At 34.3% G+C, this 18273-nt stretch overlaps 1 protein-coding gene across 1 annotated transcript in view; it reads left to right on the top strand.

The window, feature by feature from the left end:
* Positions 1-18273, top strand: part of LOC134238341 (uncharacterized) — a 49692-nt gene that overhangs the window by 2982 nt on the left and 28437 nt on the right. Inside the window, exons 2-3 of the mRNA XM_062720465.1 lie at positions 155-375; positions 596-695. Of these exons, the coding sequence (XP_062576449.1) occupies positions 155-375; positions 596-695 (321 nt within the window). The remainder of the gene's footprint in view (positions 1-154; positions 376-595; positions 696-18273) is intronic.

Genomic DNA, 18273 nt, shown 5'->3' on the forward strand with positions numbered 1-18273 from the left:
TGAATTATAATTAGTTTATATACAGTCTATCATGTTATCATCAGGCCATCTGTTTTTACAGGTAAATTTGATTCTGTATCGTAAACAAATGCTGTTACATGTTTTAATTGTGATAATGTGATACCATTATATCTTTTTATTTAATTTTTTTCAGGAGGTGTGTTGGTTGGGATCCCTATATCAGACTTTCCTCATCACAAGAGGTAGATGTACCTCGACAGATCAGTATCAGCAGTTCTTGTCTGGAATAAAGCGAGTTGTAAAGACCAACATTCTGGACTACAGCATTGTCACTGTCAGGGAACTACTGGACAGTCCCAGAAATCTCACCGTGGACTGCACGGCTACCAGTAAAACTGTCAGAGAGCTAGATAGGTATTGACCAATGGTCTCAGGGTTCAAAATTTGCTGTATACAAGTTGCAAACATGCCAGTTAAATTATCATAATTGTGAATTGACAATTTTTTATACTAGCATAAAAAAAATGTGAGTTGATTTTTAACAAGGCAACTAAGTAATTATATAAAATCCAGTAATCATCATGCTTATGAAGTTCGTGTCCTGCCCTTAAATCTTGGTGACCTTTGATTTTAGGAAGATTTTATCTGGGAGGTTTGTTTTTACACCTGTGAGTCAAAAGGATGGACTAGCTGTCATTCACCTGGAGGATAACACAGGATCCATTCCCTGTCAGGTATTACTATGACAGACCACATATTACACAGGATCTATTCCCTGTCAGGTATTACTATGACAAACCACATATAACACGGAATCTATTCCCTGTCAGGTATTACTATGACAAACCACATATAACACAGGATCTATTCCCTGTCAGGTATTACCATGACAGACCACATATAACACAGGATCTATTCCCTGTCAGGTATTACGATGACAAACCACATATAACACAGGATCTATTCCCTGTCAGGTATTACCATGACAGACCACATATAACACAGGATCTATTCCCTGTCAGGTATTACCATGACAGACCACATATAACACAGGATCTATTCCCTGTCAGGTATTACTATGACAGACCACATATAACACAGGATCTATTCCCTGTCAGGTATTACTATGACAGACCACATATAACACAGGATCTATTCCCTGTCAGGTATTACTACGACAGACCACATATAACACAGGATCTATTCCCTGTCAGGTATTACTATGACAAACCACATATAACACAGGATCTATTCCCTGTCAGGTATTACTACGACAGACCACATATAACACAGGATCTATTCCCTGTCAGGTATTACTATGACAGACCACATATAACACAGGATCTATTCCCTGTCAGGTATTACTATGACAAACCACATATAACACAGGATCTATTCCCTGTCAGGTATTACTACGACAGACCACATATAACACAGGATCCATTCCCTGTCAGGTATTACTATGACAGACCACATATAACACAGGATCTATTCCCTGTCAGGTATTACCACGACAAACCACATATAACACAGGATCCATTCCCTGTCAGGTATTACTACGACAGACCACATATAACACAGGATCTATTCCCTGTCAGGTATTACTATGACAAACCACATATAACACAGTCAACCTAAATAAATAGAGAAACAATGTCAAATACAGTTGCAAATTTTGTTGTTGTTACTACCACAATAACTTGAAACAATAGACAAATAATTTTTTTTACTCTGCACAAAACTACAACTAAGCCCACTCTGTAGTTGCCCTGCTGTTGTGTTTATTTTATTAGAATATTTTCTGTATCATTTCCTTTTTTGCTATTCAAAGATTCTCAGAATGGCTAATTGTATTCAGCGCGTCGGCGTGCCAGCGCGTTCATCTCATCCCACTATCACACAAGTATTTTCTCATTGCATTAAAACACTTAAATGACAGCGATTTTATTTATAATTTAAGCATTATCGGCTATATTCAAGTCGACACCCCGTGCCCGATGTATTTTTTTGGTTAGGTGGATCCAGAAAATTTTCTTTAGAAGGTGGTGGCTCAAATCGGAAGGGGAAAAGGATTTGAGACATAGCTTTAGTAATTTTACTATGTCAATTTAAAAAAATAAAATTTCCAGGGATCCGGATCTCCTTTGATCCATGCATGTCCAAATACGATTTGTTCAAGTGTAATCCGAAATTTATTGCATTTTTTTTAGTTGACTTAATTTTCTCTTTTCTCTCTCTCTCTCTACATACATATTATATATTAATAGTTATATCTCCAAATTTTAACGATAGCATTAAAAAACATTTAGTGTTTTTTTTATAAATCAACTTTATGCATAACACATAGGGATCGGAATCGGGGTGGGGGGGGGGGGGGGGGGGGGGCTTATAAAGATGGACATCATATAGGTATTCAACATTGGGGCATAGGTTCATTTAGTCCCCCCCCCCTTCCCCCAACTCTCATCAGGCAAGGCAGTGTAGTCCTAGAAGAAGAATAAGTGGTAGTGTAAGTGGTAAGTTTGAAAGAAAAAAATTGGTACTGAAAGAAGTCCCCCCCCCCCCCCCCTCACGAAATAGGATTTTCTTGTTTGGACAATAGACACCTTTTACTTTTTTGGGGGGGGGGTTGCTTGCTAAGATTTTTCAGGTTCGAAATTTATTTTTTTTCTTTCCCCTACCCCCCCCCCCCCTTTCAATTTGCTTCCGACGCCAATGTAACAAATTAAAATTACCAGTATTACATTATGACTCTATACTCTAGAGTTTAATCTCCTTTTAAAGACTTGATTTTCATGGCAAAAAGCTACCATACATTGGTATAAGTGTTTGAACAAGATGCCTTGTTACTTTTAAAAATAATACTACTAAAGATTAACTTGTCTTTATTAGAGGGTGGGGAGTAACTTTAGTTACAGAAATGGTTTTGCTATTAATAGCCCTTTTAAACAAACTTTAGGTCAGAAAAATATAACTTGTCTTTATTAGAGGATATCTTTAGTTACAGAAATGGTTTTGCTATTAATAGCCCTTTTAGACAAACTTTAGGTCAGAAAAATACTTTAAAATTTATTGAAAATAGAACAGAGGAAAAGTCTTACTTTTTTTGGCATATCATTCCAAGGTTACGGTGATCAAAACAACCTTACCTTTTTGACTCTGTAGAATCTTTTTAGCTCACCTGAGCCAAAGGCTCAAGTGAGCTTTTCTGATCACAATTTGTCCGTTGTCTGTCGTTGTCGTCGTTGCCGTTGTTGTCGTCGTCGTTGTCATCGTTGTCGGCGTTGTCGTTGTAAACTTTTCACATTTTCGTCTTCTTCTCAAGAACCACTGGGCCAATTTCAACCAAACTTGCCATAAAGTATCCTTAGGTGAAGGGGATTCAGGTTTGTTCAAATGAAGGGCCATGCCCTCTTTCAAGGGGAGATAATTAGGAATTAGTGAAAAAGCAATGGTGTATTTTAAAAATCTTCTTCTCAAGAACCACTTGGCCAAGAAAGATGAAACTCATAGTGAAGTATCCTCAGGTGGTGTAAATTCAAGTTTGTTCAAATCAAGACCCCTGGGGCAAGGGTGGGGCCGTAATGGATGAGTAAAGTTTACATAAGAATACACCAGAAAACCTTTAAAATTTAAAAATCTTCTTCCCCAGATCCCATAGGCAATAGAGCTGTGAGTAATTACATTAATGTGCAAGTAACCTTATGTAGTGCACATTCAATTTTGTCTAGTTTGTGTCCGTACGAAATGATACATGTATCAACAGATTACGTTTACCTTTAATTTTTTTTCGATCGGGCGCGGTGTACCAAATAAATGAAAACGAGGACACGTCAGCCATTTTTGATGTGGACGGCGAAGAAGTAACTGAAGTAAAGTGAAATTTAGTGTTTACACGGGTGTGAAACAAAAGCATTCATTGCCGATTATTGTTTTCATTCTGTAAGGTTTGAAGAGTAAAGGATTTAGTTGAATAATTACAACCTTGCGTATATTTGTTCATGCAGTGCTTAGGCACAGCGATCATACTGCGCAGTTGAAGTCTCTCGGAGAAAAGTCACACGGAGAAAAACAATTCCATTTAGATACTGCTGCATTTTTTACTTGTGTTAAACAAGATCGAGAAGATGATCTATTTTTAAAATTTACTTAGTAGAACGAAGCGTTATAGTTTTTCATTGCATAACATAAATAGACGAATTTTACATTTTTTTTTTTTTTTTTTTTTTACATTTCTAAGAGTTTTTCCCGTTGTCGGCTTAACGATCCTTTTCACACTGTCTTTGTCCTTTGTAAGTTACTTTAATATTTTTAATCTTCAAAACGTTATGATATCGGTAAATTTCGATCTGTACCTGTATTGCCAGAGTATTGGGTAACATCATATAGATAGTTTTCATATGACCTAATTTTAGCAAGAGTTAGCCCCCGTTGGTCGCCATACTGGAGGTCCAAATGCTCATATTCCTTCATTGTTCAACCGATTTTAAATTTTTATATTTGCGATTTTAAATGAGGAATCATTATTTTTCTTAAGTATATAAATTTTTGGAAGCCTCCTTTATTAAGAAAAAAATATTTGATAAAGATTTTCCACCAAATATTTCTGCTATACTTTCGTAAACTTGGTAAGACAAAGAGGAAAACTCACCTTGTCGACCTCCAATATGGCGACCAACGGGAGGTAACTTTTGCTAAATTTGGGGCCATCGAAAACTATCTATTAGATGTAAATTATGTACATATTCATACAGATTTTATTACTAAGAATAAGATACTGACCCATAAAGTTGGTAAGGTTATAGAGGGAAAACAGTGCCTTACGCCGGTTGACCCTGGATAGTCCCCACTAAGGGGAATAACTTTTGTAAATGTGATAGTCTTCTACAGGGACAACTCTTGCATATAGGTACACCTGTCATGACTCATCAGTACATGTTTATAAAGGATAACTTGTTGTTAGTAAAAGTAGCAGTACAAGTGTTTATTGATGTTTGCAGAAAGGAAAATCCTACTACATAAATCGTGATTTTGTGTCATTTGCGGACACGAGGAATATCACCTGCACAGGTTCCTGACAATTGGCTAAAATAAAGCTTAGTAGTGTGTGTAAAATACTAAAAAAAAAAGACAGCAGTAGAATAAAAAGACTACAGATCTACATGCAGTTCATTATTGTTTAATGGGCATTTCTTATTAAAAAATTAATAGGAAGGTGTTATTTTCATGCTATATGATTTTACCATTTTATATTGCACTTGATCTTTGTTTTATATTGTACTTGTTTTTTTTTTTTACATGTAAAGCGCTTTATGGTAATTACAGTTGTACATAATTTGATAAGGTGCTATATAAAAGTATAAAAATTATAATGTGGTTTATATAATTAGCAGTCTGATTCAAGTTCTAGTGATGGGAAATCGGAAAAAAATTAGAATCAATTATCATTAATAATCTGCTGAGCATAATTGATAAATAATGAATTATTATCGAAATTTTTAAATTCAAATAAAATAAGTACAGAAAAGTTAAACTTATTCATAAATGTTTATTAATTTTTCTTTAAATAATTGAAAGTTGGAAATAATATTTTGTTAACTTTAAACAATATGTCATGATTATTGATATATTGAAACAGAATGGGAATTAAAATTTTTTATTGCATTCAATGGGTATATTACTGATATTAGTATCATCTTTCATTAGAATGACTTCATTGTATTTATTTCTTGTTATTGCAAGGTTTAAAAGTAGTTATCCAGAGATAAGACTTGTATTTTTCATTAATATGTTTTACGGTGTGACCGTTTGGGCGAGCGCAGTTGAACCTTAAAAAATACACCTGAAATGTTGATCTGCCACTTCAAACGTCAAGTCGCATGAGATATCTAGATTATTACATCACAAGAGAGATCGTCAGGGTTAACAGAAAAAGCCAATCGTCTAGTTGAGACTAATAGACCTAGTGCAATTTTTGTCAAAAGACATTGCAGAGTTATTTTTTATGTTATTCTTATATTATTATTTAAGTGCGCAAAGGGTATTGGGTAGCAAAGGAATTCTGGGAAGGTGTCGCAACAAAATTTGCTTGACATATGTACAGATTTCATTCCGAATTTCCTCTGTTCTTACACATTAGTTTATTGAGCTCACTTACCTTTGCTGTGCTCGCTTTATAATTACATTTACAGATTGTCTAGACTAAAAATGTTTTCTTTTGTATAGTAAAACCTTGCACTGGCTCGCAGTATTGTCCATTTCCTGTTGCTAGTCTGACCCCATATTCAATCTTGGTGGTGTAAAATTTTATCCAAAATTTAGTGTTCATTTAAGGCCTTGAAAATGTTTCAACCATTCTTGACCTAGAAGAGGTGATCATTTTTGACAGAGTTCAAGTATTCATAAAATAGTTTTCTTAGCATTTAACAAGTTCCTTATATGTTTCTTGGCTTTAATTGTGACCCATATGGGACTTGTAAATTTTAGCACACTCTTTATTCTAGCTCCATATGTTCAAAAGTTAAGACCAAGATTAAAGTGTGGTATTTTTTTAGTAAAAAGTAGGTCTAACTCCAAGGTCAAGAGGTCAAATTTGGTGGTGCTCAAAGAAAGGTCTTGTCACAAGAAATACACCTGTGAAATGTGAAAGCCATAGTGGGTGAGGAGCCACTCAAAGGTTGTAGGCAAGGTTTAAGTTTTTGTGGATACAAAAACTAAATATACTCCGAAAACTTACAGACTTTATGATGATAAAAGTGAAGTAATTCAAAGGAATTGATTTTATTTCAAAAGAAATTCAAGGTATCAAATGCTACCAAATTATAACACATGTTAGAGGAATATTTAGAGGAAATGGCTGAATTAAAATGTTTTGACCAAAATAGCAAATTTTAAGAATCCTTACTTTGTAATTTCTGATATGAGATATGAAAAATAAAGATGCATGTGGTGGCATAACAGAAAAACTTGAAATGGCTTAAAAGGTTTATAATTTTAATTGCAGGTTACCAGGTAAATACAATACATGTACCAATGTACAAACAGTCCTCGATAAACATGATTAAAAAAAAATTCTTTAAAATTTTATGAAATACCACAGTGGTTAGGAATGTAATTTGGATTATTGCACAAAAACTATGCCAGTAAATGTTGTATACATTTATATGATACATATAATTTCTGGAAATGTGTGACATGTTTAAGGTAAGTCTTGTGTGAAAATGGTTTACAAATTGCATGTAACTTGCGTCTCTCTTGAAAAGATTGATTGTATGTCATTTAACAACCCTCTGAATTTTTCACTCATAATGAGACGCCACCACTTGCAGGTGGAGATCTACAATTTTTGTCCTATACTTTGCACTCAGGGCCATTGAGCAGTGAGGGATCTTTTTCATGCTAGCACTTATGGAGACACAGGACCTCTGTTTATATGGTCTTGTCCAAAGGACCAGTCCCCACATCCCACAGTGGGATTCAAACCAGCGAACTAAGGATAAACTCCTTAGTTTATGCCTCTAGAGCAGATGCTCCTACCACTGCGCCACACGAGTAACCTCTTTAACTGAATGTTGTCATATGTTTTGCATGTAATTTTGAATTTAACTTTCAGGTTTTAAATTTTTTTAACTTTCTGCTTTTTAAAATTTGATTTGTGCTTCAAACTTAAATTAAGTATATATTTTTAAAAGTATCTGCATTGTACAGTGATGGCAGCATTATTAATTTGAGAATGTGTCAGTATAAAGTGTAGGCATTATTTATTATGGTATAGATTATAACATTGTTATATATTGTAGATCACAGAATGCCTAGGAAGAAGAGCTGGAAGAAAGCTGCTGTAAAGAAGAACGCATGTAAGGCAGATGTGGGTGACAAGTACCCCACAGATGTTGGCCACGTCCAACCATCTGTGCCTCTGGGTGTAGGCCACGTCCTAACACCTATGACATCTGTACCGGCAGGGGTGATCTCTACCACCCCTGTGACAGTGGTCTCTGCGGCTCTCCCTGAGACCACTTTGACTCAAACTATGCCTCTGGCTCAAACTATGCCTCAAATGTTGCCTCTGGCTCAAACTATGCCTCAAATGTTGCCTCTGGCTCAAACTATGCCTCAAATGTTGCCTCTGGCTCAAACTATGCCTCAAACGAATACTCAGAATTCATCTCAGTTGCTTACTCAGAATATCTCTCAGTTTACAACCCAGAATATTACTCCGTTTACAATGAACAATATACCAAATGAAACAACACATGCACTGCAAGGTAATTGTATGCATCAGAATTTAGATAATCTGGTGTTTGGATCTTTCCATCAGGGAAGCATGAGGTTTTCATCATTTTCAAGAGGTAATCAGTGTACATGCAATTCACTTATGATGTTGTCAAATTCATATGAAAATTTTTCATTTACTAGTTCCTTTTTAGATCAGACTCTGCTCAAGGGAGATAATTTGTACAACACAGTTGTGAAGAATCTTCAGAGTGCTGGAAAACTTAAAAGTAGATTACTGATGTTTGATGAATTACCAATTCATATTGATTCTGGTGAAAATCACCACATGGTTGATAAGTTTGATACATTGTTTGGCTTATTAGTTACAGATGATAAGAACAATCAAATTCAAACTCTACATGAATGTCTGCGACAGGCATTGGGGTTATCTAGGTATGTATTGATAATGATTGGCTCAATATGCTCAGCACTGTACAAAGATTCAGACAATGATTTTTATTTTTTTGACTCACATTCTCATGGGGAAAATGGTTTGTCTGAATGTGATGGAAAGTCTCTGATGAGACACAGTTGCTGCTTAGATGATTTGTTAGGATTTCTGTATGCAATGTATGAAAGTATGCACATTGAATTTGCAACTGAATTTGAAGTGATGCCTGTTGCCTTTCGTACACTTATTCATAGCTTCCCTAGTAATAATCAAAGTACACATCAATATTGTAGATTAGATCAGTTAACAACAAATGCTCTCACAAACAAACAGTCTACTGGTACCAATACTGGTCACTTAAAAACAACAACGGTAAAGAAAGATAAAAAGGATTACATAAGAGAATATATGAGAAACAAGAGACAAGATCCAGAGTTTAAAAGCAAGGAAATGAACAGTATGAGAAACAAGAGACAAGATGCAGAGTTTAAAGACAAGGAAAGAAACAGCAAGAGAAACAAGAGACAGGATCCAGAGTTTAAAGACAAGGAAAGAGACAGTAAAAGAAATAAGAGACAGGATCCAGAGTTTAAAGACAAGGAAAGAGATCGTATGAGAAACAAACGACAAGATGCAGAGTTTAAAGACAAGGAAAGAGACAGTAAGAGAAATAAGAGACAGGATCCAGAGTTTAAAGTCCAGGAAAGAGACAGTAAGAGAAATAAGAGACAGGATCCAGAGTTTAAAGTCAAGGAAAGGGATAGTAAGAGGAACAAGAGACAAGATCCAGAGTTTAAAGACAGAGAAAGGGACAGTAAGAGAAATAAGAGACAGGATCCAGAGTTTAAAGACAACGAAAGGGACAGTATGAGAAACAAACGACAAGATGCAGAGTTTAAAGGAAAAGAGAGGGACAGTAAGAGAAACAAGAGACAAGCTCCAGAGTTCAAAGTCAAGGAAAGGGACAGTAAAAGAGACAAAAGACAAAATCCAGTGTTTAAAGACAAGGAAAGGGACAGTAAAAGAAACAAGAGACAGGATACAGAGTTTAAAGACAATTAAAGAGACCGTATGATAAACAAACGACAAGATGTAGAGTTTAAAGGAAAAGAGAGGGACAGTATGAGAAACAAGAGACAAGATACAGAGTTTAAAGACAAGGAAAGGGACAGTAAGAGAATTAAAAGGCAAGAAGAAGAGTATAGGCATGATGAGCAAAAAAAGGATTTAAAGAAGAAAAAAGAAATGAGACAAAATCCTACCCAGTTAGAAAAAGAGAGATTGAAGATGAGAGAAAAGAGAAAAAATGAAGAGTATAGATCATCAGAAAACATTGCTGCAAAACAATCAAAAGCACAATCACGGGGTAATTTGGACTACATTGAAACTGAAAAACAAAGATACAGAAAAAGTAAATTTGGAGTTGATGCAATTGAGTGTGTTGACAATTTTCACAACAATGTAAGATTGGGCCCTGTGTTTGTATGCACATGTTGCCAACAGACATGGTTTCATGAAAGTGTTTCAAACGTAGATAATGTTTTGTTGGATGCTGAAATCAAAAGGAAGTATTTTACTAATACAAAGTCTGTAAACGGGCATGAATGGTTATGCAACACATGTAATTCAAGTTTAAAAGAAAGTCGAACTCCAAAACTCTCTATTGCAAATGGAATGATATGGATTCAAAAACCAAGTGAATTGAATCTGTTACCATTGGAAGAAAGACTTGTATCCTTAAGAATTCCTTTCATGCAGATAAGAGAATTACCAAGAGGAGGGCAGTATTCTGTAAAAGGAAATGTTGTAAATGTGCCAGTTGACATTCAACCAACAATCAATAGTCTTCCCAGGAGACTTGATGAAAATATTACAATACCTGTGAAGTTAAAAAGAAAGCTATCTTTTCAGCACTCTTATTGTCATGAAAATATCCGACCTACAAAGGTTCTGATAGCTTTACATTGGTTAATGAAAAACAGTGAATTTTATCAGAATTCAAACATAAATGTAGATGACAACTGGTTCCATGAGGTGACCAATTCCGCAAACGAATTAATGAGAGAGTTTATAGAGGGTCACACCAATGAAGATTCAGCCATGCTTGACCAATCAGATGAACCAGACTCTGATGAATTCTGTGAAGTTGATAGCAGTGGTAAGGATGGAAATTGTGATACTCTACTAGACAGTGACTCATATGATATGAATCAGATCTTCACATTTGCTCCAGGAGAGGGACAACGTCCACTTAGTTTGTATCAAGATCATATGGCTGAGTATTTGTCATTTCCAACAATATTTTGTGGTAAAGGAAGAGTAGAAAATGATCAGCGTCAAGTACCTGTTTCATATGCTGATATTGCTAAGTGGGAATTACGAAGTGTTGATAGACGTGCTGCACAGTCGGTACCAAATTTGTTTTTCAAATTGAAAAAGATTCAACTAAAACAGGTAACAGACAAATGCAATTTAGCTCTAAGGAAGTGCAAAACAAAGGGGAAAACCTTTACTGCAAATGAAATAAGAAATCCTGATCAAATTAACAGCATTGTCAGACACAATGAGGGATTTTATGTTTTCAAACAGTTGAGAAATTCTCCTCCTTATCTTGAAACAAGAAAGAAAGATGTTTTTGCAATGATACGACAGCTTGGTCTACCAACTTGGTTTATGTCCTTTTCTGCTGCAGATACACGTTGGAATGATCTGATCAGAGCACTAGGAATTTTAAACGATGACAAACAGTACACAGATTCTGAAATTGAGAGCATGACATGGACTGAAAAGTCAAAGTTAGTTCAGAAAGACCCAATTACATGTACCAGGTATTTTGATCATCGTTTTCGGACTTTTTTGAATACTGTGCTTAAGAGTGATCATCATCCTATTGGCAAGATACAAGACTTTTTCTATAGAGTTGAATTTCAACAAAGGGGATCACCACATGTTCACATGATTGTTTGGATTGAAAATGCTCCAAAATACTTAGAAAATGATAACAAGGAAATTGTTGCATTTGTTGACAGCTACTTGAAGTGTGAAAGGAATACAGAAGACAATTTGACAGAATTGCAAGTTCATAAACACTCGCAAACATGCAAAAAGAAAGGAAAGGCTGTATGTAGATTTGGATTTCCACTTCCACCACTCCAAGCTACTATGATATTGGAACCTTTGGACAGTGACATTGAGAAATACAAGAAAATGCATAAGACTATGCAAGACAAAGTGAATGACTTAAAAAATGGATGTGACATAAGCTGCACTTTCCAAGACTTTTTGCAGAATGTACTACAGCTATCTGAAGATGATTATATAAAATGCATCAGAAGTTCTTTGAGAACACCCAAGGTATTTTTAAAACGTAAGCCATGTGACTTGAGAGTGAATGCTTACAACAGTACTCTTCTTCATGCATGGGCAGCAAACATTGATATTCAGTATGTTTTGGATCCCTATGCTTGTGCAATGTACATTGTCTCATACATAAGTAAATCCCAAAGGGGCATGAGTGATCTGCTGAGTAGAGCAGCAAAAGAAGCAAGAGAGGGCAATCTTGACATTAAAAGACAAGTTAGACACATTGGAAATCAATTTCTTAACAGTGTTGAAGTTGGAGCACAAGAAGCAGCATATCTAGTTTTGCAAATGCCCCTTACAAAAGCATCAAGAGATGTAATGTTCATAAACACATCTCCAGTTGATGATCGTGTAATACTTGTCAAACCTGATTCAGAACTCGAAAAGTTGAATGCTAATTCCACAGACATAGAATGCAGCAACATAGTCAAAAGATATGCAAAACGTCCAAAACAACTTGAAAACTGGTGTTTAGCTGACTATGTGTCACAGTTAGATGTTGTTTTCCCAAAGGAAAGTAGAACTGAGCTGTCTGAAATGGAAACAAATGATGATGACAGGCACCAGTCAGAAAATGAAGAAAGTGGAACTGATACTGAGAATGAATTTAAAGATGACAGCACATTAGTTGTTTTGAGAAATGGAATTAGAATTAAGCGTAGAAAAACACCAAGAGTTATAAGATATGTGCGTTATAGCCTAAAGACAAACCCAGAAAATTACTATAGAGAAAAACTAATGCTCTTCACTCCATGGCGAAATGAATGTTCTGATCTTTTGTGTGGACATCAGAGCTTTGAGAAGTCATTTAACCAGAAAAAATTTTTCATAGCTCAGAAAATCAAACAGTATGAACACAATGCTGATATGCTTGAGCAGGCAGAACAGATGGCACATGATGATTTGACAGAAGCATATGATGAATTAGCTCCTGGTGCTCAACAAACTGATGCAGATGATGAATATGAAGGAAATGTTGATTCTGAAACATTTGTTCACTTTAATCCAGAAAGACCAATTGAACAGAGAGAGTATGATATAGGAAGTGATGTTGGAATTCCATCAACAAGACAACTGAATGAGCAGAGTTCTGTTAGATTACCTGATGATGAGTATTTAAAGCTTGTAGCCAGTTTAAATTTGAAGCAACGTGAATTCTTCAATCATGTTATGCAATGGATCAAGTCTAAAAAGGAACCTATTCATGCATATCTGTCAGGAGGTGCAGGAGTTGGGAAGTCGGTGTTAATCAGAGCGCTTTATCAAGCTTTACATCGGTATTTATGTGCTAAGGAGGGTGAAAATCCAGATGATATACGAATTCTTCTTTGTGCATTCACTGGTAAAGCCGCATTTAACATCGGTGGTCAAACAATTGCTTCTGCATTTCACCAGAAAATTAACCAAAGGCAGCAAAATATGCATTGTGATGAACTCAACACATTTAGAACTAAATATAGAAATTTGTCAGTAGTCATCATAGATGAAATTTCAATGGTTGGCAATGCAAAGTTGGAATTTATCAATGACAGACTTCAGCTTCTTACTGGTTTGAAGAGGCCATTTGGAGACATTAGTATTATTGCTGTTGGAGATTTCTTTCAACTTAAACCAATCATGGATGGCTGGATTTTTCAAGATTTAAAACAAAATGCCCAAGCACTTGCATGTAATCTTTGGAAAGAAAACTTCACCTTATTTGAGTTAGATGAAGTAATGCGACAAAAGGATGATTTAGAATTTGCTCAGCTTTTGAACCGTCTTCGTCACAATGAGATGACTTCTGAGGACTTGGGTATAATTCACAGGTGCATCATTTCTGAAAATAGTTCAAATTATCCAAACAATGCTCCCCATCTCTTCACAATGAATGCGAAAGTAGATGAATATAACAATAAACTCATAGAGCAACTTCCTGGTGAAAAAGTCATTGTAAAAGCTGTTGACAGTGTCCTCCAAGACCACAGTAAGACTGTGAAAGACCGACTACTCAGATCATTGCAAAATCAAGATGATGTAAGCAAAACTGCAAATCTCATGACAAGACTAACTCTAGCCATTGGAATGATATATGATATTACAGTTAATATTGATGTTACTGATGGCTTGACAAATGGTTCATCATGTACTGTATTTCTTGTTGAAAACAGATTACCTGGTGTATCAAGGCCAAGTATAGTGTGGGTGAAGTTTTTAGATTCTGCAGTAGGGAGAATTGCTCGACAGAAATACAGACATCTTTTCCATGATGATGTTATGGATGATTGGACACCAATATTTGACTGTCAGCGATCTTTTGTTTTCAATTCAACTACATATCAAAGAATACAGTTTCCTTTAAGACCAGCTGCTGGTAAGACAATCCATAAAGCTCAGGGCTGCACTGTTGATGAAATTGTAGTAGATTTGTCTCAGTCAAGGATAAGGAAAACACCCCACATTCATTATGTAGCTCTTAGTAGAGTTAGATCTGTTGACAAGTTGCATATTCTGAATTTCAATGAGCAAGCATTAACTGTAGATGAAAAAGTTGTAGAAGAAATGGAAAGAATGAGGAATGAAGCACCTCTAAAACTGTGTTATCTTCCATTGTACAAAACAGAACAGAACAAACTAAAAATTATGTTTAATAATGCAAGATCTCTTCACAAACATTTCAATGAAATTAAAAATGAACCCAATGTTGTAGCATCAGATGTTATTGGTTTTTCAGAAACAAGATTAACCATCAACGATGAACAGAATTTTATGATGGAAGGTTACTTGACTTTGTTCAATCATGAAAAGAGAAGTGACAGCAATCGTCCTTATCATGGAACAGCATTATACGTTAAACAAGACCATTTGATGACATGTATCTCAAAATTCAGCAACACTTTGCTTGAATTCATCATAGCTTTAGTAAATTTCAGAGACCTTGGAGAAGTGCAAATAGTTGTTTTATACAAGTTCCCAGCATGTTCTTTTAAAGAATTTGAACGTGAAGTTATGTTGCACTTAAAACCTTTTGTAGACACAGAGAAAAAATTCATAATTCTTGGAGATTTCAATTTTGATTTGTTTACAGGTCACAAAGAATTTCTGAACTTTATGAATTTGAATTTAAAATGCACACAATTGGTAAAAAAGGTAACTCATGATTCAGGTTCACAACTTGATTTGATTTTCACAAACTTCCCTCATTGTGAAACTGATGTGATTGAGGCATATTGGTCAGACCATAAAATGATTTACTGTACATATACTTTATAAATTTGATATAAGGGACGCATGAGAACTTATTTGGGGGAGATATATCATATTGTCCCCTCTCCCATCTACCAATGTGCCAGTGTCACTTAGTGACATTTGGTACATTGATTACTGTATACAGGGTTATATTTGCCCTAGCTGTGTTATTTTCAGCCTTTCACACAATTTTGCAGCGTTTTAAATTATCCCCAATCGCAGTTTTATTGAAGAAATCATACTGTGTTCTTTGAATTTACCCTGTTTTAAATTTGTCTATACCTCAAAGATGGATAACAGTGGGAAAAATAAAATGGGGCGAATATTTCCCTGTATACAGTATCTTATAGACACCAATTACTTGATGTAAAAATTTGTTAGTTTTTAGTAATATGTATACTTTAAACTATTTTTTATATGCATGCATGGAATAGCCTAAAAGATTTGCAATTAACTCATTAATGATCACAAAACAATTTTACTGAACAGGAATCCTTCATTATGACTTTTTATTGTGGATTAATTTTCAACAGACAATTAATAAATGTACAAATAATTGAATGTTGCATGTTAAAGTAAAGTCATGTACCATCAATAAAAATCATTCATGTCAAAAAAAAAATGATGATCATTGTACATATTATGTTGTAATTAATATATAGAAATTATGAATATACTGTATTGATGTTTTTGAGATAATAGTTTTACCCTTACTGTTTAGATTCTTTTCTTTAATGATTATACATATGAATATCATGAACTTGTATTTTGAATATCGGTATACATGAAATATTTTGAGATTACATTAATTATTTACAAAGTTTTCTTTAAAGAAAATAATGAGTTCTGCTAAATAATTATTAGAGTTGTACTACAAATATACACTTGCATCAAGTAATTGGTATCTTTGATATATGTTAAACACTGTATTCTATAATTTTATGAAGTATTTAATTCATCAAATATATTACCGGCATCTGTTCATATAAAATTTGCTGTATAGAAATATTGTAAGTTTATAAATGTTACTATGTCTTGTGTCATTTAGTCCCTGCTGAACAATACTGGAGTACATGAGAGTGTTAACTTTTACAGTGTATATGAATTAATATTTTTTCTAGAGCAAAATTTTTTTTACATTTTGTTTTGAAATCATGTATGTTCATTGTATATATGAAACTTTGTGTTGAAATAATTTGACTTGAATTTTATCTTTTTTGATTTTTTTTGTGTTAAATTGTTTAAGTTTATTGTATTTTTGTATTTCAAATCATTCAGAAATTGCTTTAAACATTAACATTTACTAGCTTTAGTTTATACCTGTGTAGAATAGGAAAGCAACCTGCATAATCAGACAGAAACTGACAACTCATTCTAAGTTACTAGTATATTGCTGATTTTATTTAACTCCATATTAATTAATATTTATTTTTCTCCAGCATTGAGATATTTAATATGTGACCACCATTATATTATAATTTCATGAGAATCGACTTATACCCAGGTAAGTATGAAAAGAGGGGGTCAATGGCCGGCCCGTAAAGGGAGGTAAACCTACTTCTTTATAACATTACAATTTTTCCTTTAAAAGAGAGGGAAAAAGGTGGATCACTACAATTTCTCATAACTGGGCTTTAAAATCAAAATTATTGATTGCAAAAATCTTAATCACTCCATTTTGGAATATTACCATCAAGTTTAGGTTATCTGATTCCTGCAGGTACTCTACATTACTGGTAAATGTTACTTATTAATAATTCTTTAGAAATAATAGTCCATGTTCAAAGTCAGAGTCTGTTGACCATCATAAAATTATTCACATTCAATTGCAATCTTTCCAATTTTCGCTTTCGTTATCTATAGGAAAGATTTACTATGAAGTGAACTACATCAGTATATTTCGTATCTTTCAAACGATTATTTTGATGTATTTAGCTTTCCTCTAAACAAATTTTGAACTGTTTAAAAAGCATCTATGTTTACATGTAATGTTATTGTCAGGAAAGTTTGCATTTCTGTCACAAAATTGTTGCAATGTTGCATATTTGATACTGTGTGCATGTTTGTTGAAGTCATATGAAATTTAGAAAGTTGATTGTTATTAACGCTTCTTAGTTTTCATTATATTCTCTACTAATTGTCTGATAAATTTTCACCAAATCTGTTGAATTTTGTAAAGAAATAAAAGTAAAATCTTATTCGCATTTTCTGTTTTTATTATAACAGATTATCATAGCTAATGTCACACCCCCCAAAAAGGAGAGAAATGTTATTGTTCAATAAAAGCATATTACACTTCAGAATTGACAGTACAAGTGCTATATTCTGCAGAAATACTGAGATTGACCTCTTTATGACTAAATTGATAATGAGGTACACTGTAGGCATGAAGCACTGTTTTAAAAAAAAGCCATTCTAAGCAATTTTATGCTCAGATCAAGTCAAATTACAGAAAATGAATTAAAAGAAGTTCATACTCTAATATCTACATGCATAATTCTTGCAAGTAAAGGTCTTGCACTCAGATGAGCGATTTGTCCCCTGGGCCTCTTTTTTTTCTTACGACGTCATGTGACGTCAGAGTCTAAACGCACCAGGCTTAATTGGGAGTCATAAAACTTAGATGAGCCAACTTTTGATAATAGTAGATACTTGAGAATGAGATCAAAAGTGAGCTTGTCCAAGATTTATGGCCCCCAGGCCAAATCATAAATGTCACATGCAGTTTGACAAGCCTGATCTTAATTATAACAGAATAAATATCTGCGCTCGCCATAACGGTCGCACTGTCAACATATTAAAGATTTTCCACTAAATATTTCTCCATTTTCTTCAACTTAGTAAGACAAAGAGGAAAACTCACTTAGTCGCCATTATCATAATAAATTCACCACTAAATTTCAGTTAAATCCACAAGCACCTAGCTGGCGTTACTTATTTATCTTTTAATAAAACACAAAATATTCTAGCTTTGGGTATATTTTTATTAAAAAATTTTTTTTTATAATTTCTATTTGCCATTTCCCGATTACAGTCTTCGGCCTATTTTGAGA

Source organism: Saccostrea cucullata, unplaced genomic scaffold (assembly GCF_032062105.1).
Source record: "Saccostrea cucullata isolate Sc308-1 unplaced genomic scaffold, CSIRO_AGI_Scuc_v1 ctg787, whole genome shotgun sequence".
Taxonomy (NCBI): domain Eukaryota; kingdom Metazoa; phylum Mollusca; class Bivalvia; order Ostreida; family Ostreidae; genus Saccostrea; species Saccostrea cuccullata.